The 27,219-nt window shown below is 35.3% G+C and overlaps 1 protein-coding gene across 9 annotated transcripts in view; it reads right to left on the reverse strand.

Annotated features, from left to right (window-relative positions):
- Positions 1-16: 16 nt before the first annotated feature.
- The window catches only part of ECHDC1 (ethylmalonyl-CoA decarboxylase 1), a 47,813-nt gene continuing 20,610 nt past the window's right edge, over positions 17-27,219 (reverse strand). For 7 of the 9 annotated variants that reach the window (XM_004469046.4, XM_004469041.4, XM_012529224.4 and 4 more), the window contains one exon: positions 17-1,606. In XM_004469046.4, coding sequence (XP_004469103.1) covers positions 1,198-1,606 — 409 coding nt within the window. In that variant the 3' untranslated portion in view covers positions 17-1,197. The remainder of the gene's footprint in view (positions 1,607-27,219) is intronic. The other 2 variants (XM_023591886.3, XM_058307392.2) reach the window with 1 other exon arrangement.

Consider the following 27,219-nt stretch of genomic DNA (forward strand, 5'->3'; position numbering starts at 1 on the left):
CACTTTACATAAAATGTTGTAGACCACAAAATCCATTTTTATTTGTTAGTTTTTATAATCAATGGCAAGGCAGGAAGTGTTGGGCTAGCCTGGTAATCTAGAATTGAGCTCTGAAAAAAATAACTTGTTTTTCTTATTTTATTTTCCTAACACAACAGGAGAATCATGTATATGCAAGTTCTTTTTGATATAATTTTCAAAGGTGAAGTGAATGAAGACTTCCCCTACTTTAAAATTATCTCTTGTAATTGGTTAGAATTCAGACTTGATTTTTGACGAATATGTTTTTTTAAAAAGTCTATTCTTGAGATAATCATTTCCTTTTAAAAGATAGCTAGTTAAAAAAGAAAAGATAGCCATTTTTTAAAAACCGAAATCAGATATGAAATGTAAATTTATATAACAGGATGCCTCATGATTTTGTTTTTGGGATTGAGCCTGGCACCTCATGTGGGAAGCCTGTGCTCAACCAGTGAGCCACACTAGCTCCCCTGAGTTGTTTCGTCTGTTTGCTTGTTGTTTTTTGTTTTTTAGGAGGCACTGGGTAAATCTGGAACCTTCCATGTGGGAGGCGGGCCCTCAACTGCTTGAGCTACATCTGTTCCCCATGATTTTCTTTTGAGAGCTTATGCAATTATTTATGTAGTTTTAGAACTACATAAATAGTAGGGCTCATTATTGCTTTGGAAATTCCAAGGCACAAAGGTGAAAAAAAATTAATTAGAAAAGGTCAAGGCTCCAAATTTATAGTATGGGGGTGGAAGAAGGGTTTTCTGTTTGTTTTTTTTAGGACCATTCCCTATGATTTTTACTCCGGCTGCTTGGAGAAGAAAATGATAAACCATATCTTTTATGGTTTTTGTTTTCTAACAGCAAGGTTCATTCACAGTTTATAAATAAACTATTTTCAGGTAAGGCAAGACTTTATTCAAAACAACCCCAGAACAGACTGAACCCTTAGATTTGGAAATTCACAGCAATAATTTTAGGCCAAAAGTATTCTATATTTTAGCCAAACATTCCGGATTACTTGGTGAATACACAAATAAAATGAAAACTAGGTCACTGAGATCGGGTATTCTAAATATTAGAAACTCATTTGAGTACTAGCTTTCAAAGTAATTCTGATGTTTAACATTTATGCATATTAATCATTGGAGCTTAACTTTTGTATTAAATTACATTTTGAAAAACTAGTTATTTATTAAATTTTCTTCTCCTAGCAACAGCCTCTAAGTTTGCAGGTCCACCCCAAAGTGTTCCTAAGAGATCTCTTTCACTTTGTAATGCTTCCTTGTAACATAGCTCTTTGCCGGAAGAAACGGATTTTTTCAAAGCTTGAATTACTTCTGGTGGCCCACTGATAAATTGCTTTAGCCACTCTTGCGCCTCTTGTAGAGATTCAGTTTCATCTGAAGTCTGCAAGACTTCCTCAACCATTCCAATTTTTAAAGCTTTTCCTGAATCCAGTTTCAACGCCCCACTTAAGACTTTGAGAGCTTCCCTGCTGCCGATGATTTCAACCAGTCGGGCAGTGCCACCCCAGCTTGGTATTATACCCATCTCCTTATGGACAAACCGGATCTCACTCCCTGGAGTCATTAACCTGCCAGAAAGAAAAAAAGATAAAAACATAATTGCAACTAAGTTTGTATATATTAGAGTCATAAAGTTACCCACTCATTCATGATCTGATCTGGAATTTCCACAGATCTTTTTATGTAGATATTTTAACATGTTAAAAAAATAAATGGGGAGCAGATGTCGCTCAAGTGGTTGAACACCTGCTTTCCATGTATTAGGTCCCAGATTCAATTCCTGGTACCTCCTTAAAAAAAAATGCTTGAAATATCTAGATAAGTCTAGAATTTAATTTACTACACTGAATTTAACATCTTTGAAACAATATCAACATTGTTTTACTTGCTTATTCTTTACAAACAGGAATCTACCCTTTATGTTTCTTTCTAAATGCCCAAGTGCATGGTAGCTTAATGAGAAAATCTGGATTAAGTGAAAATATGGAAACCTGAAAATATTAGATATAAGCCACCAAAAAATGCTAATAAGGTCCTCAGGAAAAAATATCTTAAACTCTGCATCATTTGATGTCCCAGGAAAGATGCTGGGACTACAGAGGGATCAAAATGAAATCCCTTTATTCAGGAGCTTACATTCCAGATGAAAGAGGAAAGCACTATAATCACAGCAGTAGTGATAAGTGCTATAAAGAAAAAGAAAATGGGGCAAGGGACCAGAGAATAAGGTTATGTACATTGGGGTTGTGCTATTTCAGATGAAGAAGTCCTCTGAATATTTGAGCAGTTACCTTAGGGAAACCTGGGGAGAGTGTCCAAGGAAAAGGAACTCTTTAAGTACAAGGGCCTTGAAGTAGAACTTAAGTGTCTGAGGAATAGGCCAATGGTAGCTGGAATAGAGTAAGCAGAGAGTAACGAGCTTCTTACAGGCCTTGGTAAGGGGTTTAGATTTTGTTTTTTAAGTGTGAAGCTATTTAGGGGAGACTGTGTAAGGGAGTAGCATCTGACTTGTTTTATATGGGTTGCTCTGGTGGTTATGTGAAGACTTTATTTAGCCATCTAATAGCTTTTATACCAGTTGAAGGAATTTAGGAAAGTTAACTAATCCTCAGCACAACCCTATGAGTTAGGTACAGTACTACTAACATATTATAGTTGGGGAAACTGATGTAAGATAGCCAATATGTGTGTCTACTCTACATCACCCCCAACCCCCACTATATATAGTCTATACAACAGAAAAGAGTAGAAGCAAGTATGCCAAAAGTTGATTGGGGCTTAGGCTGGGCTGATAGCAGTGATTTCCTATATCAGAGGATCATTTTCTCCAAATCCTGGTATTTTTATGGATAGGGTGATTAAATACTAAGTGGAAGAAGATGGGGAGTTAATGCAAAGAAATTGGAGGGCACAGCAGTAGGGTTCACATTTGTCAATTATTTTCATATCATCAACAGACTGAGCAAAGCTACATTATTAAGTGTTTAGGGAATGCCACCTATCCATTTCATAATGACTGCATGCTTCAAGGAGAAGCTTTCAAACTACTCACTACAAAAAAGAACCTTAGTTATTAGTTTGGCTTTCCAAAGTGTTCACTGTACAACTGTAGATGGCTTGATTAGCATTAAGAACAACAGACTTAAAAGTCTTTGACCCTTAAATCAGAAGAACTATTCCAAATGAGAATCCTTGCGAAAGTTACTTCTTAACCCATTGGGATAGAGAGCTTTCCCTTTACAGCTGTAAATTCGTTTAAGGGAAACTCCACTTTAATTATGAATAATTATGTCTGGAGATGAGCAAAAGTCATAAAAATCTGAATCTGGCCCAAAATTATGAGACTAAGCACTGTCTTGTTAGAATAAACAGAAGACAATGTCAAAAGTTAATAATGTGAAGTAGAAATTACAGAAATAATGCAAACTATCATTGGAGATGAGAATATTGTCCTAGATGCCAGAGTAAGTCCTAGATGTTGGGATAATGTAGATAAGATTATAACAAAAGTTATTAACTATGTGAACATATTTATATTTAAATTCTTTGCTTTTAAAAATATTTTCATCATCCTCTTTATAGCATGTGTTTTATCGTTTATTATATGTTTACCAGGTGAGGTATTTAAAAGGGGAGGCCTTTTTAAATCATATTTCAGAACTCTAACAAGTCCTGGGTAATCTTTATAAAGATATCTATTGTAATCAAATTCTGACATCCAACCTTTATAAATCACATGTCCTGGGCCTCCTAGTGTACTGATATAAATTTAATATGCATTAATAAATATAACTTTAAAAATCCAATAGTAAAAAAACACAAAGTAGCTTACTGTAACAAGGAGAGAAATACAAACATTCAAATGGTAACCTTTCACAAGAGTATTATCCTAAAAATTAAAGTTGAAATATAAAATATGTCAAAAATTATAAGAAAAACATAGGAAAAGCTGAAATATTAAGAAAAGGTCCAATCAACAAGTTATATATTTATAAATATATGTCCAAAAATAGAAATGATGAATCCTAATAAACACAGGATTTTACTTCTAAAATTTAGACACAGTTACCTGGTACCATCTGTAATGTAATTTATTGCAGGGGATAATCTATGAAGAGTACTGGAAAGACCTAGCTCCTAAAACTTTTAAGACTAATGACAGATTCAGCTTATCATACCACATTAAATGCCCTTATCTGGGTAAATAAAAGAAGCGTAGGTGTCTTCTGATTGTTAGTATGATCATTACTGGTGATGTTTAAGATTTCCTGGGTTATCTTGGAGGAAAGAAGATGAGGAAAATCAAATGTAGATATAATGCATGCTACTGTATAAATGGAAGACTTAATGGAAAAACTAACCATAATGGGGCAAAGAGTATTATATTTGCCAGGTGTTGCTAAGTCAGGTGTGATGATACTATTTCCTAATGAGTTAGCTATGTATTGCCAGTCTTTGAACAAGTGTATTCAAGAAAAATAATGTTAATTAGCAAGTTTTACTAAAATAGGAAGCCCTAGCAAAATCACATAAGGTAAAGTTTAAAAAATGTTTATTAAAGAAAGGTAATTTTAGTGAACTCTGATAAAGGATGAAACAAATAATTGAGTTGAGAAACTCTGAAACCAGACTGCCTGGGCTTAAATGCTGGCATGGGCACTAGACTGGCTGCATTCTACAAACCGTAAAATAAACTAAAGGAAAAAGACATATTGTGTAAAGAAGATAAGGAAGATTCCTCTCTAGATCTCAGGGGATTTCCTTAATTTCTCAGGACCTCAGTTCGCTGTTACATACAAAACATATAATAATAATGCTTATTATGAGTATAAAATATGAGCATTAAGAGACAATGTGTGGAAATTTTGAGAAGATGTCATTGGAGTAGACAGAATGGATAAAAGGGCCAAAAAAGCTGAGGGATCTGCTTTGGGGGTCAGACCAGGACAGTGCTTCGCAACCCCCAGGACAGCGAGGGACAGAGAAATGAAGAACCCGAAACAACTGTCAGTTACTGAACACTCACAGTGGCTAGGTAGGGCACCCATCCCCCACCCTTGTGGCATGTAGCCTGGATAAAACCTGTGGCTCACTGCAGCTGAGAGAGGGGAACAGACATCTTCCTCCCTGGGAAGAAGGAGAGTGTGGCAGAGGGCAGAAAATGGTTGGTTTTGGTGAATTCGACCAGGAGAGCCCCCTTGGAATTTCAGCTCAGACCAGACTGGAAATGGGCAAGCAGAGGTTGAAAGGTTCCATGGAAAGGTTCGCCAACAAACATCACCTGCTGGCTGGTGGGGAACCTGCTAGGTGAAAAACTGCTTTTAGGTCCCTCTTAGACCAAACCCTGGGAGAAAATCTGTACCTCATTAGTGAGTCCCTAGCCCAATTCTGATAATGTAAGGAGGGCAATTTTGAAGACTTAGAATAAGTTGAACCAAATATTGAAGAAGAGCCATGAATCCATGAAAGAAAAAAAAAAAACACTATGTAAGAGAAACTGACGTCAGAGTAAACTCACCAACATATTCAGGTGCACATACATCAGCAAAAATTACAAGTTATACTAGAAAACAGGAAGAGATGACACAGCTAAAGAAATAAACCAAATATCCTGATGAGATACAGTAGTTATGACAACTAATCAATGATATTCATACAAATTTACTAAATCAATTCAAAGAATAGAAGGAAAATATGACTAAAGAGATAAAGGATATTAAGATGACACTGGGTGAGCATAAAGAACAATTTGAGAACCTGCAAAGAAAAGTAACAGAGCATATGGAAATGAAAGAGAGATTTAAAATAAAGACAAAACAAAAATACATTAGAGACACTTAACAGCAGATTTACATTAATTGAAGACAGAATTACTGAAACTGAGTACAGATTATCTGCTGAACTTGAAAAGGGGAGAACAGAAAGAGAAAATGGAAAAGATGGAATAGGAGCTCAGGGACTGAATGACACAATGTGAAATGCAAAAACATACACATTATCAGTGTACCAGAAGAAGAAGAGAACAGTAAAGGGGCAGAAAGAATATATGAGGAAATAATGACCAAAAACTTCCCAACCCTTATTAAAGATATCAATATCCAAGGACAACAAACTCCAAATAATAAATTTGAACAGACCTACTATGACATACCTACTATACAGAATGACAAATATCAGAGATAAAGAGAGGATTCTGAAAGCAGCGAGAACAAAGCAAAGCAAAACATACAAGGGAACCTCAATAAGATTAAGTGCCAACCGCACATCAGAAACCATGGAGGTGAGAAGAAAGTAGTATAATGTATTTGAAGTACTTTGAAAGAGAAAAACTGCCAGCCAAGAATTCTGTATCTAGCAAACTATCCTTCAAAAATGAGGTTGAGTTTTAAGTTTTCACAGACAACAAAAACTGATAGAGTACGCTACCAAAAGTCCAGAACTACAAGAGATACCAAAGAGAGAGGTACAGCCTGAAAGGAAAAAACAAGGGTGAGAGACATGGAGTAGAGTATAAAAATGAAAATTATTAGGAAGTATAAAAAGACAGACAGAAGTAAGATATGACAACAGAAAGCCAAAGGATAAAATGGACAAAGTAATGTCTTTACAGTAATAATACTGAATGTTAATGGCTTGAATTTCCCAACCAAAAGACGCAGACTAATAGAATGAATGAGAAAAATATGAACCAACTACATGCTGTCTACAGGAGACTCAACTCAGATGTAAGGACACAACCAGTTTGAAAGTGAAAGGTTGGAAAAAGATACTTCATGCAAACAGTAACCAAAAAAGATGTGGTATGCAATCCTAATATTGAAAAAAATAGAATTTAAATGCAAAACTGTTATAAGGGATGAAAAATCTCATTATATATTAATAAAAGGGCCAATTCACCAAAAAGAAATACTATAATAAATATTTATGCACCTAACCTGGGTGCCCCAAGATACATGAGGCACACATTGGCAACAATGAAGGGAGATATAGACATCTCTACAATAATAGTTGGAAACTTAAATAAACCACTCTGAGCACTGGATAGAGCAACTGGACAAAGGACAAAGAAGAGATAGAGTGAATAACATGATAAATGAAGTAGAGCATTCTAGACCATTACACCCCAAAACAGCAGTATAAACATTCTTTTCAGGCACTCATGCATTCTTCTCTAGGATAGACCACAAACTGGGTCACAAGATGGTCTCAATAAATTTTAAAAGATTGAAATAATAAAAAACACTTATTCTGATCATAATGGAATAAAGCTAGAAATCACTAATGGATGGACAACAGGAAAACTCAAATACATGGAGGTTAAACAACACACTATTAAATAAGCAGTGGGTCAAAGAAATAATTTGCAAGAGAATTCAGTAAATATCTTGAGACAAATGAAAAATAGAACACAATATATCAAAACCTATGGGGCACTGTAAGGCAGCGCTGAGAGGGAAATTTATACCTCTCAATGTTTACATTAAAAAAGAAGAGCTAAAATCAAAGACCTAACTATACACACACCTGGAGGAACTAGAAAAAGAACAGCAAACTAATCCCAAACCAAGTTGGAGGAAAAAAAACAATAAAAGATCAGAGCAGAAAAAAATGAAATTGAGAACAAAAATACAATAGAAAGAATCAACAAAACCAAAAGTTGGTTCTTTGAGAAGATCAACAAAATTGACAAACCCTTAGCTAGAATGACAAGGAAAAAGAGAAGATGCAAATAAATAAAATCAAAAATGAAAGGGAGGACATTACCACTGACCTCACAGAACAGGAGACACCATAAAAGGACACTATGAACAACTGTATGCCAAAAAACTAGCGTAGATGAGATGGACAAATTCCTAAAAACACACAATCCACACTGTCCCTAAAAGTAATAGAAGACCTCAACAAACCAATCACAAGTAAAGAGATTGAAACAGTCATCAAAAACATTCCAAAGACGAAAAGCCTAGGTCTAGATGCTTCACAGGTGAATTCTACCAATCATTCAAAGACAATATCATACCAATCTTCCTCAAGCTCTTCCACAAAACTGCATAGAAAAGAACACAACCAAATTCATCCAATGAAGCCAACATCACCCTAATAGCAAAACCAGATAAAGATACCATGAAAAAAGAAAATTACAGACCAATATCTCTAATTCGAAAACATTTGCAAAAATTTTCAACAAAATACTTGCGAATCAAATCCAAAAGCACATTAAAAGAATTATACATCATGATCAAGTGGGTTTTATCCCAGGTATGCAAGGGTTTTTCAACACAAGAAAATTAGTGTAATAAACCACATTAATGAATTGAAGAAAAATCAAATGATCATCTTGATGCCAAAAAGGCATCTGACAAAACACAGGATTCTTTCTTGATAAAAACACTCCAAAAGAAAGGAATAGAAGGACGCTTTCTCAATATGGTAAAGTATATATTTGAAAAACCTACAGCTAGCATTATACTCAGTGTTGAGACCGAAAGCTTTCCTGCTGAGATCAGGAAAAGGATGCCAACTCTCCCACTGTTATTTAATATTGTGCAAGTTCTAGCTATAGCAATTAGGCTAGATAAAAAAATAAAATACACCCAGACAGGAAAGGAAGAAGTAAAACTTTCCCTATTTGGTGATGACATGATCCTATATCTAGAGAATCCTGATAAATGCACAACAAAGCTAAGAGAACTAATAGACAAGTTCAGCAAAGTGGTGGGATACAAGATTAATAAGCAAAAATCCAGTAGTGTTTCCTCCTTAGACTGTTGAGCAGTCTAAGGAGGAAATCAGTAGTGTTTCCTCCTTAGACTGTTGAGCAGTCTAAGGAGGAAATCAGAAAAAAAACTCCATTTATAATAGCGACTAAGGGAATCAAATATTTAGGAATAAAGTTAACCAAGGACATAAAGGACCTAAATTCAGAAAACTAGAAAACATTGCTAAAAGAAACTGAAGAGGACTTAAATAAATGGAAGGGCATTCTGTGTTCATGGTTTGGAAGACAAATATCATTAAGATATCAAGTCCACCCAAACTGATTTATGGATTCAACACAATCCCAATAAAAATCCCAACAGCCTTTTCTGCAGGATGGAAAAGCCAATTATCAAATTTATTTGGAAGGGTTAGGGGCCCAAATAGCCAAAAATGTCTGTAAGAACAACAAAGACAGAGAACTCTCACTTCCTGACTTAGCTACAATGGTAAAAACATCATGATACAGGCATAAAGATAGACAGATTGACCAATGGAACCAAATCATGTACTCAGAAATAGACCCTCATATCTATGATCAAGTGATTTTTGACAAGGCTGTCAAGCCCACCCAGCTGGGACAGAACAGTCTATTCAATAAATGGTGCTGGGAGTACTGGATATCCATATCTAAAGGAAAGAAAAAGGACCCCTATCTCACACTTTATATAAAATTTAACTCAAAATGGATCAAGGATCTAAATATAAAAGCTACAACAGTAAGACTCGAGGAAGAAAACAGAGGAAAAGATCTTGTAGTAGACAGTAGTTTCTTAAACTTTACACCCAAATCACAAGCAATGAAAGAAAAAATAGATAAATGGAACCTCCTCAAAATTAAACACTTTTGTTCTTCAAAAAACTTTTGTCAAAAACGTGAAAGGGCAGCCTACTCAATGGGAGAAAATATTTGGAAACCACATATCCAGTAAGGGTTTGCTATCCATGTTATAATAAAGAGATCATACAATTCAACAATAAAAAGACAAGCAATACAATTTTAAAAATGGTCAAGAGACTTGAATAGACATTTCTCCAAAGAGGAGCACATGAGAGGAAACAGATGTGGCTCAACCAATTGGACTCCCATCTACCATATAGGAGGTCTAGGGTTCTATGCCCAAGGCCTCCTGGTGAGGGCAAGCTGGCCCATGCAGCAAGCTGGCCCACACGGAGTGCTGGCCCACACTGGACTGCCACCCTGTGCAGGAGTGCCAGCCAACGCTGAGAGGTGATGCAGCAAAATTATGCAGCAAGAGACAAAGAGAAGAGAAAATAAGAACATGTAGCAGAATAGGGAGTTAAGGTTGCCCAAAAGAGTAATTGCCTCTCTCCCACTCTGGAAGGTCCCAGAATCAGTTCCTGGAGCCACCTAATGAGAATACAAGCAGACACAGAAGAACACACAGCAAAAGGACAGAGAGAGCAGACAACGGGGGGACTGGGGTGGGGGTGGGGGGGTAGAAATAAAATAAAAAATCTTGAAGCACATGAAAAAATGCTCAACATCACTAGCTATTAGGGAAATGCAGATCAAAACTACAATGAGATACCATTTCACACCTTATAGAATGGCCATTATTAAAAAAATAGAACTACAAATGTTTGAATGGATGTGGAAAAATAAGAACACTCCTTCACTATTGGTGGGAATGCAGAAGGTGCAGTCTCTTTGGAAAACAGTTTGGCAGTACCTCAAGAACTGCCATATGATCCAGCAATCCCATTACTAGGGACATATTCAGAAGAACTGAAAGCAAGAATGTGAACTGACACTTGCACACCGATATTAATAGCAGCATTATTCACAATTGCTAATATATAGAACCAATCCAAGTGTCCATCAACTGATAAAAGGATAAACAAAATGTGCTATATACATACAATGGAATTCTATTCAATTATAAGAAGAAATGAAGTCAGGATGTGTATGACAACATGGATGAACCTAGAGGATGTTAAGTTGAGTGAAATAAGTCAGACACAAAAGTAAAAATATGGTCTCACTAATATGAACTAAAATGATGAGTAAACTCACGGAGATAAACTCTAGAGTGTAGGTTACTAGAAAATAGAATGTGGGTTGAGAATGGAAGCTGACAATATGTAGTATTATTGATAAGGTTAACTAAAATTGTGGGACTGAATAGAGTTGAGAACAACACATTGCAGTGAATATAACTAACACTGATAAATGTGACTGTGACTTAAAGGGGTAGTCTGTGGAAGTAAATGTCAATTGAAATTAGAGACTAATCTAGGGAAGGTATAGCATAGTGATTTGAATGGTGGATGAAGATTGTTGTTAATAGCATAAATATAAAAATGCTCTTCTTTTACAAAGTGCTAAGAATATGGTGATACAAGGGGAAATTACAACTAATGTTACTTATGGACGATACTTAACAGTAATATTGTAATATTTTGCAGCAATGGCAAGAAGATATTTTTTCAATACTAAGGGACAACAATAGAAGAATTAAGGGGGAATAGGATTTTTCCTTTTGGAGTAATGAAAATGTTCTAAAATTGACTGAGGTAAGAACACCACAACTCTGTGATGAAAATGAGAGCCTCTGAGTATATACTTTGAAAGACTGTACAAAGTGTGGGACTGTAAAACACAGGGAATCCAGTGGTGGATGATGGATATGGTTAACAGGATAAACATGAGAATGTTTTCTCAAGAACTAAAACAAATGTAAATAATAATATAGGGTGTTAATAATTGGGTGGGTTGGGGGAAAATATAGCAAGTGTAAGATACAGGCTATAGTTAGTAATAATTATATGCTCTTTCACAGTTTTTAACAATTGTTTCATGACAATGCAAGGTGTTGGGGGTAGGGAGATGTATGGGAACCTTATATGATGATATGCATGTTTGTTTTGTTTTTAAAATTTACTACATAGTTTTTGTTTAGGTATGTCCATGTATGAACAATACTTCAATAAATTTTATTTGAAAAGAAAGTTAATGTGTGAAAGGTGCTAGGAAAATAAACACAGAATTTTCCTTAAGATAATCTTAGACTGTGTCTATGTATATTTTTGTTTTTGTTATTAAAGTGTGAAATCTTCTGCCCCAGCCTTCTCTATAGTATATTACAGTATTGCTTGATCCTTTATTTGGAAATATAAAAGCTGTATATATATTCTGTATCCTGACAGTGCCTGACACATTAAACTTTATGTATGTTTGCTTTTATCATTAAGTTGGCAGTATTGTTGGTCTCTTCTTGATAGGTAGGTCAGCACATTTAACAGTAGTATTTCTGCTAGAGAGAGTGTAACGTTGTTTTCAAGACTAAAATCACTCAGTACCTAAACTACTCAAAGTAAAAGAGCTATATTCACACTGCAGCCCAGCAAATGATGGTACACTATCTCTCCTCAACACCTATTATAGAAATGGCGACTACAAAATATACACAACTTTTGTATTTCCAAATAAAGGCAGAAATTAAAACTGAAACATCCTAAGGTTATCTTAAGGAGAGTTAAGTAATATATTAGTACAAGAGTATAACTGAAAGCATAAATATTTTAAAATGTTAAAGAAAGCCCAAATATTATGCAATTACATAATAAGAGGATAACATAAATTTAAAATGGATCATCGAGCTCTAAAAGGTCAGAACCAAAAACTACTAATTCCTTTATATTGCATGTTTTTGAGCCAAACATAACAAAACAAACTGTGCTGACCTGGGGAAATCACAGCATTTCTGACATCAAACAATATCTTAAAATCATTCTTTGACTGTAAATACCTATTTGTTTGTACAAGTACTTTCCTGTCACCTTTTCCCTCCCAATTTCTACCAGGCGCCCCATCACAAGACAAATTATGGTTAATAGAAGGAAAGAACCCAAAGATACTCTCCATATTCTCACTTTTCTGATTTTCAGTTCACAAATGATTGGCCTCATGAAGCTTCACTCATTTTATTCAGAAACTGTGTAACAAGGTAAATGTGTGAACAAGTAAAATGGTGGGAGAGTGGGTGAGAAGCAGACAGGAAAACGTTTTATGATTTTCAAGTCTGATGTTAATATTCATTTAGTAATCCTAACATGATCACAGGTACACTTTGTATCACAAGCTCAATGGTGCAATTCAATTCCTGCAATGTGGCAGAAATTACAAAATAAAGCAACATGGGCAATGTCCTGTTTCCTGAGATGCAAATCTTATATTCAGAGTACAGGTACTCCCAATTCGAAAATGAAAAGTTTTTGTTTTTTGACTCCTTGGGATGTGGTGTATGTGGGTGCATATCCAAGTATGTGTATTATGTATACATCTTCTGTGTGTATTTTATTAAGTCAGTATCTAAAGAAAAGGGCTTCCTACAGTTAGCTCTCTTGAGACAAGCATGTTTACAACTCCTTTTCTTTGTAATATACTTGTACTAATGGGTATTTGGCTGAAAGATATTTATATCCATGAAAACCATGTTAGACTGGAAACAAATCAGATAGGCAGACTCTAAATTGTAGAGTTTAGAATTCTATTTCACCAAGGGATGGAGAAATAAAAATGCTTTTCATCCAGTTTATGCACTACAAAACCTTTGATACCTCAAAAGAAAAACAGGCAAAGAAAATGCATATAATTCTCATATACAATCAATGAACATATGAAAATTTGCATCTCACTGCAAATCTTTAAAAGTACAAGTTAAAATGAAATATAATCTTTTAAAATTTTGAAGATATAATTCTATAATCTTTTAACTATCAAAATTAGATTTTAAAAAATTTTACAGGTTGAATTATATCCCCAAAAAGCTATACTGGAGTCCTAATCCCAGTACCTCAGAATGTGACCTGATTTGAAAACAGAGTTGTTACAGATGAAATTAGGCAAATTAAAATGGGGTCATACTGGAGTAGGGAGGGCCCTTAATCCAATGTGAATGGTGTCCCTATAAGGAGAGGGGAGACAGACAGATACAGAAAGAGAAGAGAGCCATTTGACAATGGAGGCAGAGACTGAGTTATGCCACAAGCCAACCTGCCCAGGATTGCTGGTCACCACCAGAAGCCCGGACAGGGGCATGAACAGATTATTCCCTACAGACTTCAGAGGGAGGCTAACTCTGCCTAACCCTTGATTTCAGACTTCTAGACCACAGAACTGTGAGACAATAAGTTTCCATTGTTTCAAGTCACCTAATTTATGGAACTTTGTTACAGACCCAGAAAACTAAGACAAAAAATTAAACTCATTGCAAGAAAGGATGCTGTCAAATAGACACTCTTCTACCACTGGTGAGGACACAAAATTGGTAGAATTTTTCCTGGAGGACAACTTGGTATTATGTATCAAAAGCCTTGAACATTTTCATATCCTTTAAGTACTTGTAATATTTAAAGAATTTATTTTAAGGAAATACTCTGGAATGTAGAGAAAACTTACATATAAGGTTGTCATCATAGCATTTACCGTAACAGAGAAAAATGAGCAACAACCAAAGAAGGATAAATTCTATTACATCCATACTGATGGAATATTTTATTCTTAATAAATTCATGTTTTCAAAGTACGATTTGGGAAAACTATCATTAAATAGAAACTACATACCTGTATTAACCCTCATTTTGTAAAAAACAGAAAATTACCTACCAGTTAAAAAAGAAAAGACAGCAAAGTGTTAATGCTAGTTATCTTTGGGTGGTGGCAACTGTATTTTTTTTTACTCTATACTTGTCTAGATTTTTAAAATATAGTAGAACCTTGCTAGTCAACGTGTGGTTTGTGGTCCAGCATCATGTCAGGCTCCACCCAATGTATTAAATCAGAATCTACAATTTAACGAAGTCCCCAAGTGATTCATATTCACTGGAATGAACATATTATCTTTTTTTTAAAGATTTATTTATTTATTTCTCTCCCCTTTCCCCCTACCCTCCCCCCCGCCCCGGTCGTCTGTTCTCTGTGTCTATTTACTGCGTGTTCTTCTTTGTCCACTTCTGTTGTTGTCTGTGGCACGGGAATCTGTGTTTCTTCTTGTTGCGTCATCTTGTTGTGTCAGCTCTCTGTGTGTGCGGTGCCATTCCTGGGCAGGCTGCACTTTCTTTCGCACTGGGCGGCAATCCTTATGGGGCGCACTCCTTGTGTGTGGGGCTCCCCTACGCGGGAACACCTCTGCGTGGCAGGGCATTTCTTGCGCGCATCAGCACGCCACACGGGTCAAGGAGGCCCAGGGTTTGAACCGCGGACCTCCCATGTGGTAGACGAACGCCCTAACCACTGAGCCAAGTCCGCTTCCCCATATTATCTTTTGATAATCAGAAAACACAATGAAGATTATTTTAAAACTATCACCACCTCTATTTTTTTCTATTGCTGCTGTAACTAATAGCCACAAAATCAGTTGCTTAAAATAACACCCATTTATTATCTCAGAGTTCTTTAGTTAAAAGCCTGGGTACAGCATGGCTAACTGGGTCTTCTGTGTAGAGTGTTTCAAAGCTACAATCAAGGTGTCAGCAGCACTGTCTCCCTTTCTGGAGTCTCTGGGGATTAATCTACATTTGAGTTCATTCAGGTCCTTGGCAGAATTCAATTCCATTCAGTGCTTCTAGGATTGAGGTCGCCCTTTCCTTGCTGGCTTTCAGTCGGGAGTTGTTCTGCTCTAGAGGCATCCAGTCATGGTTCCCTTTTTCCACCCTCAAAGCCAACAACAGTGGGGCAAGTCCTCATGCTTCAGATCTCTCTCACTACACATCTGTCCCATATTTTTGCTTGTCAGGGCTCATGTGATTAGACTGGGTTCACTGAGAAAATCCAGGATGATCTTTCTATTTTAAGGTTCAGATTCTTAATTACATTGGTAAGGTTCCTTTTGCCGTATGTTAATGTAACATATTAACAGGTTCTGGGGAACAGGGCATGGGCATCTTTGGGGAGACATTATTCTATCAAACCTCAATGGATGAACACATGCACTGAGGTTAATTAAGTCTGATTTCCCTTCTACTCTGTGCCATTAATTTGTCTTCCTGCCCCATACACATTCTTCCTACAGCTACAACTAGCTCCCACCACTACCATGACCTCCACCAATTCCCTTCTTTCTATCACCTCCTGGATAACTTTTGGCCAACTATTAAAGGATTCTTTTTGTTCTACTGTTTTAGTTGCTAGTGTATAGACTCAGTAGGAAAAAAGATTACCAAAAAAAAGAAAAAAAAAGAGGACTTGCTAGTTCTGTAACATACTACTTTTAGGTGAAAGTTAAAAACAATGTTAAGAAATCCAAATTTGCTAAGAGAAGACAGACATTACCCTTATCAAGTCCCAGAACTCCAAACAAGTTTTTTAACTCCAGTATTAACACTAGTGAAATCTAAATGTAAAGGCATGATTGATTCCTGCTTTCACTTTAAAGAACAGCAGGGCCTAGAAATCTAATTAGGGCACCACTGCATGTGAAAAGAAAAAAAAGAGAGAGAAAGAGAACAAGATCAATCTATATACTAATCAGTGGAATTAACATATTTTCTTAAGAACGTTTTCTAATTATGAAATATGTCAAAAGCATGGAACATCATGTACCCACAATCTTGATTTAACTGATGTTTAACATTTTGCTATTTATTTCTGAACTAACTCTTCTCATCTCTTTTCCTCCTCTCACCTCCTTTCTTCCCTCCCCAGTGGCAATTAATATCTTGAGGCTAGTAAAAATTATGTCTATTCATGCTTTAATTTTTACTAAACATTCTAATGTTAAACTGGTACACGAAGAGGCAAACAGACTAATGGAACAGCATAGAAAATTCATCAGTAGATTCAACTGTATATGGAATCTAGTACTGTACATGAGTAGCATCTTGAATCACTGGACACAGAAGGCCTTTATTAATAAATGGTGTGAGGGCAAATGGATATAGCTGCTTGGAAAAAAGATAAAATTAGATCCATTACTCACACCACATATAAAAATGAACTCAAAATGGATTAGATATGTAAATGTAAAATACAGCACTATGCAAGTACTGGAAGAAAATGTAAGTAAATTTCTCTATAACCTGGGTGTATGGAATGGCTTTTTAACTATGAGTCAAAATTCAGATGCAGTAAAGGAAAAGATCGATAAATTTGACTACGTTTAAAAAAAAAAACAGCCCTGCATGGTAAAAACAATGACAAGAAAATGTAAGCAAAGTCCAAAGACACATGACAAACTGGCACAAACACAAGCAAAACATATCACAAGCCCAATATCTTACAGGGAAAGATGCAAACACCTGAGCAGATAACCCATGAAAGATAGAAAAATGGCCTTTAATCACATAAAAATATGACAAACTTCACTCATATTACAGAAATGCATATTTAAGATGCACTGAAATATTATTCCTCACACATGAATTTGGCAAAAATTCAACATCTTCACAGTAGATTCTGTTGCGAAGGCTATGATGAAAACAACTAGACAGAATGCAAGAACTGCCTATTCCCTATGGAAGGGAATTTGGCAATATCTAACAAAACTAAATATGTATTTAACTTTTGAACCAGCAACCTTACTAGGAATTTATCCTTAAACCACCAATAATACAAAAAAGTACAAAGTTCTTTGTTGCAGTATACTACATATTCAGAAGAAAATTAAATCAAGAAGGATGACAAGAAAGTTTTGCATTAAAACAGTGCAAAAACTAAATGAAGCAAATAATTTCATATTAATAACATAACCACATGGAAGAAGGGATGACAACAGTGAGCTGATCAAAGTAACTTCTGAACACAGTACAGTACTTTGCTCAGTCTTGGAGTTTAAAAAAAGAACTGAAACTAAATTTTGAATTCTTTGTAGTAGTTTTGTTCTTCCTAGTGGTATAGGTATTACAATTCTAAGATTATTTTATGTGCATTGTAAGATTAAGTATGAATAATATAGTGATGTTACTGGGAAAAGGCTTCACTGTTGCAGGAGATACAATATGGAATGGGGAAGCCAAGAATGGATCTTGTGGGAATGGATTGGATTTGGAGAGAAGTAAAGACTGATGATCTCTAAATAAGCAATCAATCAATCACTCAATCAAATTTCCTGGTTTTGTCTGCTAAAAGGGTCTAGAAACAAAGATACCAGTAGCAATGAGAAAATCCTGACCTTGGTTTTTAAATATCATAGGTCACATAAAGGAACTAGGACTCCTTTGAGAAATGGCTGATTCTAAGACTGGAGAAGGAAAGATACAAGATGAACCTGGAATATCTTATTATACTCAGAAAGTAGAGAAGTGCTCAAATATAAGCATACATACGTAAATAATGGGGACATATCAAAAGAATACGAGTCAGTTTTGAACGGCTTCCCACTGGTCAAATCTGGGAAAATTCAAGGACAGTAAGGAATCCTAACCCACTGAAAGAGTAAGAATCCATTAGTCAATACTTACAATGAATATATGCATACACACACAAATACACACATACACATACTAGGGAGGGAAAACACAGGGCTTTTCCTTATGGCAGAAAGACAACTAATAAATGCAGAGGGAATAATAAAGTTGGAAAATTTTTACAACCATTATAGTAAAGATTGGTTTGGGCAAGTATCAGAAACTGATAAATCTAGGGGAGGAAGTCTGGAGAAGAAGAGAAGAGTAGAATGGTTCTAAAGCATCCAGATTACTTATTTGTTGCAAGGCAGAAAATAGTTACCTACAACAGAGAAACAAAACACTATGACAAGGTGGTCAAAATTAACATCACCAACAATAGGTAGATGAACATCATGAACATCCAGATGTGATACCCTGAGAATACAGTATTGCTTTTGTAATATTCTGGCTGGGAAGCATAACCTGAATGTAATAATGTGAAAATATCGGATAAACACGCAATGAAAAACCATTGAATAAAAAAACAAAAACAAAAACCTGGCTTTTCTTCAAAATACGTCAATGTTTTGAAAGACGAAAGCAGGCTGAAGAACTTTTCAGATTAAAGCATAGTAAAGAGACCTGGCAACTAAATTTAACACGTGATCCTGAAGAGGAGGAAAACAATGCTATAGAAGACATCACTGGAAAATTAACAGTATTGGAATATGGATGGCATATTAGATAAAAAGTAGTGCATAAATCTTAAAATTCCTGAATTTGACAACTGTACTATGGTTAGATAAGAGAATACCCATCCTTGTTCTTATATATAAATATATAAAATAAGTACTAACGAGTAAAATGGCAGGTATGCAACCTATTCTCAAATTGCTCACAAAAAAATTAGTAAAAATACAAACATAAAAGAATATCATTTTTATGATGAATGAGAAATATGCCAAAATGCTAAAAATGTGGTAAATCTGAGATAATGGTACAAGGACATTCTTTGTATCAGTCATGCACTTTTTCTGTAAGTTTATAAGTATTTTTTTAAATTTTGTTAAGTACAATTCCAGTTTTTCTCTTGCACTAAATTCAATAGCAAAAATAAACATTAGCTACATGTAGTTAAAATGTTTATGTATGTGGTTTTTGTTTTTTTTTAGGCCAGTAAAAAGAATTTATTGGAAAATAGGGAAAAGAACAGAGCTTGCTGAGAAATGGCAGAGGATGATGGAAATACATTGAGATTTGGTGTTCGCTCCTCTAGGCAGAGAGTGCGAGCGCTGCCTTGTGTGACTTACTTTTTAAACTATTAATTATTTCTCCCCCTTGCTAACAGAGAGGGGCTCTAGCTGTTACTGGTAACCCCACCTATGGTAGGGGCCAATGATGAGGCCTGTTTGGAATATCTAGGGGCAAGAGGAGGTCCCAGAAAGAGAAACTGGGACCTCAAGGTTAAACTCAAGTCTCAGCAAGGTTTTGCTGCCATTTTGTCTGTTGGCCATGTTGTGGCTCATCTTCTCATTTCCCTGGCTAACCTGCCTCAATTCCTGCCCCCCCCCCCAAGAGAATTAACACCCTTATTCTTAAGGGGGTGCTGAGAAGCAATGGTTATTCTTCTGTAGTTACTTCCTGCTAGTTAGGCCAGTAGTCCCTGCCTGAAGGGGCATAAATCTCCCTGCCTGAAGGGGCATAAATCTGCCTGGCTATTCTACTGAGGTCAGGAAAGACAGGTCTGATACTGTGGTTGCAACTGGCTGAGAAAGTAAAAGTTGAAGAACTTCATTCTTTTTTGTGACTGAATAGTATTCCATTGTAGATATATAACACATCTTCTTTATCCATTACTTGTTGAAAAACTCGAGGGTTCTTTCCACCTTTGGGACATTGTGAATAATGCTGCTGTGAACACTGAAGTACAAGTATCTTGATATTGTTTTAAGACACTAAATTTGTGGTTACTTTATACAGTAGCAATAGAAAACTAACATAATACATACATACTTTCTAAATTTCTATTTCAATCCAAATATTTTAATTAGTCAAGACATTAAAAAAGTAGAAGCAAATTATTTCATCACATTTATAGTATTTCATTTCCTCATATTAATTTTGTCACTAAAAGGCAAAAACACTGCTTGAGTGACTAGAATATGGGGAATGCCAACTTTTACTTTATAAGTCAATCTTTTGCTTTTAAAATTGTTTTGATAAAGGTATTTGATCTTGAAATGTTTTATACCAAAATTATAATTCAACTGAATGTAACTGAACATGTCAAGTAGGCCTGAGTGTTTCTGACATATTTATTCATTATGCTCATTATTAGCTGTTGCCTAGTTTGGGGACAGAAGCAAGGCATGCTAGAATGCTATATGAGCTCATTTCTTTGGATATTCTTATTAAGTGTATCTCCCATCACTGTGAAGTACTTTCCATTGGTAATGAAAGAGCAGTATGTATAAAAATATCAGTTGAGTATTCCAGGCAATGCTTCAAGGTAAGGACATTAAAAATGCTAAAAGGGAGCCAACATATAGGACTAAAGAAGGGACTTAACTTTTTAGCAGAATATATGAAGGCTTTTGGTGTTATATTGTAATAAGCAAATATTTTCAGAATATAATTACAGTAATTTGTCAAAAGACAACTAACAAGGTACTGATAAAGTTGGTATAGCAGTTTGATATGGATCATGAATTCTAAAAATAGATATTGGATTATGTTTGCAAACTCGTCTGTTCCTGGGCATGATTAAATTATGATTAGGGCTTTGATTGGGCCTTGTCAGTAGGGTGTTGAGTCCCCACCCCTTGGTGGGTGGTTACTCACAGACAAAAGACATGGCAAAGGACAGAGTTGGAGTTTTGCTTAGAGTTTTGATGCTGAAGTTTTGAGCTGGAGCCCAAGAAGTAAACACAAAGGAGAAGAACACAGGAATAGAGATGGCTCCTAGGACACAGCAGAAGCCTGAGGGAGAAAGACAGAGCTGTTCGCCTGATAGTCTACAGCTGACCTTGTAGAGAGAGGCAAAGCCTAGAGAGCCTCATAGTCTACAGCTGACCTTCTCTCCAGGAGCTGAGCCTGGAGAGAAATGAACCCCAGGAAGAGAGGAACCCAGGAAGCCTGAACCCTGGCAGATGTCAGCAGTCATCTTGCTCCAACACATGCCAAAGACTTTGGCAAGGGGAGCAACTTAGGCTTTATGGCCTGGTAACTGTAAGCTTCTACCCCAAATAAATACCCTGTATAGAAACCAACTGATTTCTGGTATTTTGCATCAGCACCCCTTTGGCTGATTAATACAGTTGGAGAAAAATTAGCTCTAATAATTTATATTGATTTGTCACTTTCCTGTAACTGGGGCTAGTAATGTGGTTCATTCAGTATACAGTTCTCTCTTTAAATTTTGAAGTACTATAGTTGCTTTTGGTGTATGGGTTAAAAAGGGCTCAGCAGTCTTAGACACAACTTTTCAAACTTCCATGGTGAAGAGTTGATTTCTTTTTAAAAATTTTAATTGGTTATGAACCAATAATCTTCTAAAATATCGCAAAAATAAATTCCTAGAAAAATGAACCAAAAAAACAAGATTAATACAAGTTTCCTGATGCAGTGCCTGGCATATATAGGTGCTAAAAATATGTTTATGAATGAAGTCATCATAAATGAGCATGTCTTCATTGCAAAGTTGCTCTGCAAAGGCACCTGGCATATTCATATTACTAGATCTATCTGAGAGAGGGTGTTACCTCAAGAGATGTCTCATTACTAATAAAATTAAATATTTCCTGAGGTTCTAGAACATATGACCCTTCCTTCATTTAGAAAACTACACAGGATGCCAAATTAGCAATATTAGAGTATTAAATAGTCTGATTATTTTTTCTGATTTTTTGTTTTGTCCTAAACTCTCTCCAACTACCCCCAATAAAAATCAGGAATGAAAATAAAGGAGAATGCAGCAGCCTAATAAATGCTTAAAGATGAACACCAAACTATGAAAGAGGGTTCCACTTTCTCCAAAAGACATCTACAAAGTCATAACTCAGGTTGACTTTCACACAGAAGTTTCTTAAGTATAGTAATGCACACCTGCATATGGCTTAGAGTGGTTTAAATATGTTTATATTTGTTACATATTCTCTACTATGTAAATTAAATAATTATATTAACTTGTAAATTTCACAAGTACCTGTATTTCAGGGAAAAGTAAGGAGGGTTATGATCCTTTCACACATAGAGCACTTGCCACGTAGTCTCACATCACCCATAATGCTGATGACTATGCTCCTCCTCAGAATACAACACAGCATCCTAATGTAATTTGCACTGATGACAGCAGAGGGTGCTGTCATATGAAATCACAGTTTCTGAATGTGTATAATGAAAATCCTCTCTAATAAGGAAGTACTAGTTTGTTTAATAGTTAACAGTATATTGGAGAATTCTTTTTTCCCCCAATCAATGGAATTTGGTATAACCACATAGTTGTCCATTCATCACCTAGAGAGCCTCATAGTCTACAGCTGACCTTGTGGAAAAAGGTAAAAAGGAACAAACAGGAGATGGGACATTTATAAAACAAAGATTATAGATTTAAACCGGTTCACATCATAACACTGAATATAAATGGTGTAAACATTCCAATTAAAAAGGCAGAGACTGTCAGACTGGATAGAAAAGCAAGACCCAAATAAATGCTGTGTACAAGAATCTCCTTTAAAAAACAGAGAGATAAGTAAAAATAAAAGGATGAGAAAAATATACCACAAAAACATTAATCACAAGAAAGCTGGAATAGCTACATTTATATTAGAGAAAGTAGACTCCAAAACAATTAGTATTAATAAGGATAAATAGGGACATATTATAATGAAGCAAGATTTAATATAAGACTAACAATTTTGAATATGTATCCAATAAATAACAAATCCTCAAAATGTATGAAGCAAAAACAGAATTGAAAATTAAAATAGATAAATAATTACAATTGAAGACTCTAAGTCTTTCAGTATTGATGAGAGAAGCAGGCAACAAATAAAAAGGCATATAGAGTCTTTAAGTAACACTATCAACAACTTGACCTAATTGAGACATATGCACCAAATAATACCATTTACTATGACTAGAATCATACAGAGAACTGTCTCTATGTTATAATTAAATCAGAAATGAACAGGAAAGATATATGGAAAAATCCACAAAACACATGGAAATTAAACAGCATGGTTCTAAATAACCCATAGGTCAAAGAAAAACAAGGAAAATTAGAAAATATTTTAAATTGAATGAAAACGAACACATAAAAATAAGTGGGATTCAGCTAAAAATAGTGCTTACAGAGAAATTTTAGTATTAAATACTTATATTAGAAAGAGAAGTCTAAAATCAATGATCTAAGAACAAACCTTAAGAGATAAGAAAAAGGGCAAACTGAACCCAAAGCAATTAGAAGGAAATAAAATAACAGAAATCAATGACATAGAAAATGGATAAATATTGAGATAATTCAATGCAATCAAAGGCAAGTTTTGTACTTCTTTGCAGACACGGAAAAATCAATCATCAAATTCACATGGAATGGTAAACAGCCTTAAATTTTTAAAACCAGCTTCAAAAAGAACAAAGTTGGAGGACTTATACTTCCTGATTTTAAAACATATTACAAAACCACACTAATCAACACAGCATGGTACTGGCATAAAGGCAGATGGATAGACCAATGGAATTGAATTGAGAGTTCAGAAATACTCTCTCACATCTTTGGCCAACAGATCTTTGACAAAGGTGCCAAGTCTGCTCAGTGGGGAAAGAAGAGTCTTTTTCATCAAATGGTACTGGGAGAACTGAATGTGCAAAAAATGTGCAAAAGACTGAATGTGGACCCTTATCTTACACCATATACAAAAATTAGCTTAGAATGGATCGAAGACCTACAAATAAGAAATAACAAAGTATAAAACTCCTAGAAGACACATGGAAATATCTTCAGGACTTTGTGTTAGGTGCTGGCTTCTTAGATTTTGCACCAAAAGCATGAGCAACAAAAGAAAAAAATAAATGGAACAACATCAAAATTAAAACTTTTTGTGCATGAAGGACTTTAGCAAGAAAGTAAAAAGGACTATCTAGAGAAAAATATTTGGAAACCATATATCTGATAAAAATTTAATATCCAGAATTTATAAAGAATATCTGCAAATCAACAAAAAGACAACAGGACCCAATTTAAAAATATGAAAAGACTTGAATAAACATTTTTCCAAAGAAGATATACAAATGGCTAATAAGCACATGAAAACATCCTCAAAGTCATTTGGGAAGTGCAAATCAAAACCACAGTGAGACACCCTCTCACACTCACATTCACTAGAATGACTACTATTAAAAGGAAAAAAAAATAAAGGAAAACAAGTGCTAGATAGGATGTGGAGAAAAAAGAACCCTCATACCCTGCTGGTTGGAATGTAAAACAGTGCAGCCACTATGGAAAACAGTATGGCAATTCTTCAGAAATTATAGAATTACCATATGACCTAGCAATTCCACTTTTTGGTATATATTCCAAAGAATTGAAAGCAGCGCTTGAACAAACATTTACACACCAGGGTTCATAGCTGCATTATTCACAATTGCCAAAAAATAGAAGTAATCTAAGTAATCTATCAACAGATGAATGGATAAAACCAAGTGTGCTATACATATATATGGAATAGTATAAATTATTTGGCCAAAAACAGGAATGAAATTCTGATGAATGCTACAACATGGATAAACCTTGAAGACATCATGTCAAGTGAAATAAGCCAGACACAAAGGGACAAATGCTGTATGATCTCACTTACATGAAACTGGAATACAGAGCAAAATGGGGGAGGGTAATAGGGATTTAATGCTTAACTGGTATGGAGTTTCTGTTTGGGATAATGGAAAAGGTTTAGCAATGGATGACGGGGATGGAGGTACAATTTGCATATGTAATTAACACCACTAAATCGTATATTTCAAAAGGAAAAAAACAGGAAAACTTAGGTTACATATAAGTTACATGCACATATACACACACAAACCCACAGAACATACAATATAAACAGTGTGCTAAAATTAATAGCATAATTATAACAATACTGCTTCATGAACTATAACAAAGGTACCACACTAATGTAAGATGTTAATATTAGAGGAAACTGTGTGTGTGAGAGGTGGGTACATGGGAACTCTGTACTTTCTGCAAGATGCTTCTGTAAACCTACAATGCTCTTTTAAAAAAAAAATTACAAAGGGAGATTGTGATGGAGGCATGTTCTTTAATAAGATTCAGTTAAAATGAACAAGAGAAGAGTAACATAATTACCAACAAGAAATCTGCATAATTTTTGCAAGTTTTTCATAAATTTGTAATTATTTCAAAATGAGAGGTTGAAAATATTTTTAAAAAATAAAATTTCTGCTTTTCAAACACACTAATAATAAAATGAAAATGCAAGCCACAGCCTGGTAGAAAATATTCACAATACTGATAGTTGACAAAAAATACACTGTATATTTGACTTACAAAAAGGACTTTTACCCAGAATATATAAAGAACTCCTACAACTTAGGAGGACAATATCAAATTTTTAAAGATGGGCAAAATATTTCAATAATAGAAAGGAAAATATACTAAATGACTAATAATCACATGGCAAGATGCTCAGTCATCAGTCTTCAAGGAAATACAAACTAAAATCACAATAAGTTGCCACAATACACCCCTCAAAAGGCTAAAATTAAAAATACTTGATAGCATTTACACAGATGTGGTATAACTGGTACTCGCATCTGTTGTTGATAAGAATGTAAAATTGTACAACCATTTTATAAGTTTCAGAAATCAATTTGATAGTTCCTTTAAAAATTAGACTTTCACTTACCAAAGGACCCAGCAATTCTACTCTTAGGTTTTCACCCAAATGAAATGAAAACACATGTCCACATAACAACTTGAATGCAAATAGTCTAAACAGTTTTATTCATAATAGCCCCAAACAGAAACTAGCTCATGCACCCATCAACAGATAACACCCACTGTGCTATATTCATAGAACAGAATACTACTGAGCAATGAAAACGTATAAACTACTGACATATGCAATAATACAAAAGAACATCATAACAAACGGTGGTAAATACACACAAATACTTCACTCAACATGAAAAAAAGAATGAAGTATTGATGCATGGTACAACATGGATGCATATCAAATAATTACAAAGTAAAAGTCAAACACAAAAAAGCAAATACTGTATGCTTCTAATTACATGAAACTAAAAAAAGAAAACAGAACAAGTCAAAGGGGGTTGCCTTGGGCTAAGGGTTGGAACTGACTAGATAGGAGTGTATGCAAGCATACTGGAGTGATGAAAATGTTCTATGACTACATTATGGTGGTGGTTACATACATCAAAATTGAGTCACACCATAAAATTTAAATGGGTGCATTTTATTGTATATAAATTATACATCAATAAAGTTGAGGGAAACGGACTTTGGCCCAGTGGTTAGGGCGTCCGTCTACCATATGGGAGGTCTGCGGTTCAAACCCCGGGCCTCCTTGACCCGTGTGGAGCTGGCCATGCGCAGCGCTGATGCGCGCAAGGAGTGATGTGCCACGCAAGGGTGTCCCCTGGGGGAGCCCCACGCGCAAGGAGTGCGCCCGTGAGGAAAGCCGCCCAGCGTGAAAAAGAAAGAGCAGCCTGCCCAGGAATGGCGCCGCCCACACTTCCCGTGCCGCTGACAACAACAGAAGCGGACAAAGAAACAAGACGCAGCAAATAGACACCAAGAACAGACAACCAGGGGAGGGGGGGAAATTAAATAAATAAATAAATCTTTAAAAAAAATAAATAAATAAAGTTGATTTTCAAAATCGCTAACATGAAGGTTAGAAGAGATAAGTCTTTGATTAAATAATAAACATCTTCTTAAATCCATAATTGTAGACTTTCTTTTTATTTCTAGTAGGTCTCTTTCATAAGAATAACTATTTTTGTAGCATTTTAGTACACTGGACAGAACACA

The sequence above is a fragment of the Dasypus novemcinctus genome, chromosome 11 (genome assembly GCF_030445035.2).
Source record: "Dasypus novemcinctus isolate mDasNov1 chromosome 11, mDasNov1.1.hap2, whole genome shotgun sequence".
Classification (NCBI taxonomy): Eukaryota; Metazoa; Chordata; class Mammalia; order Cingulata; family Dasypodidae; genus Dasypus; species Dasypus novemcinctus.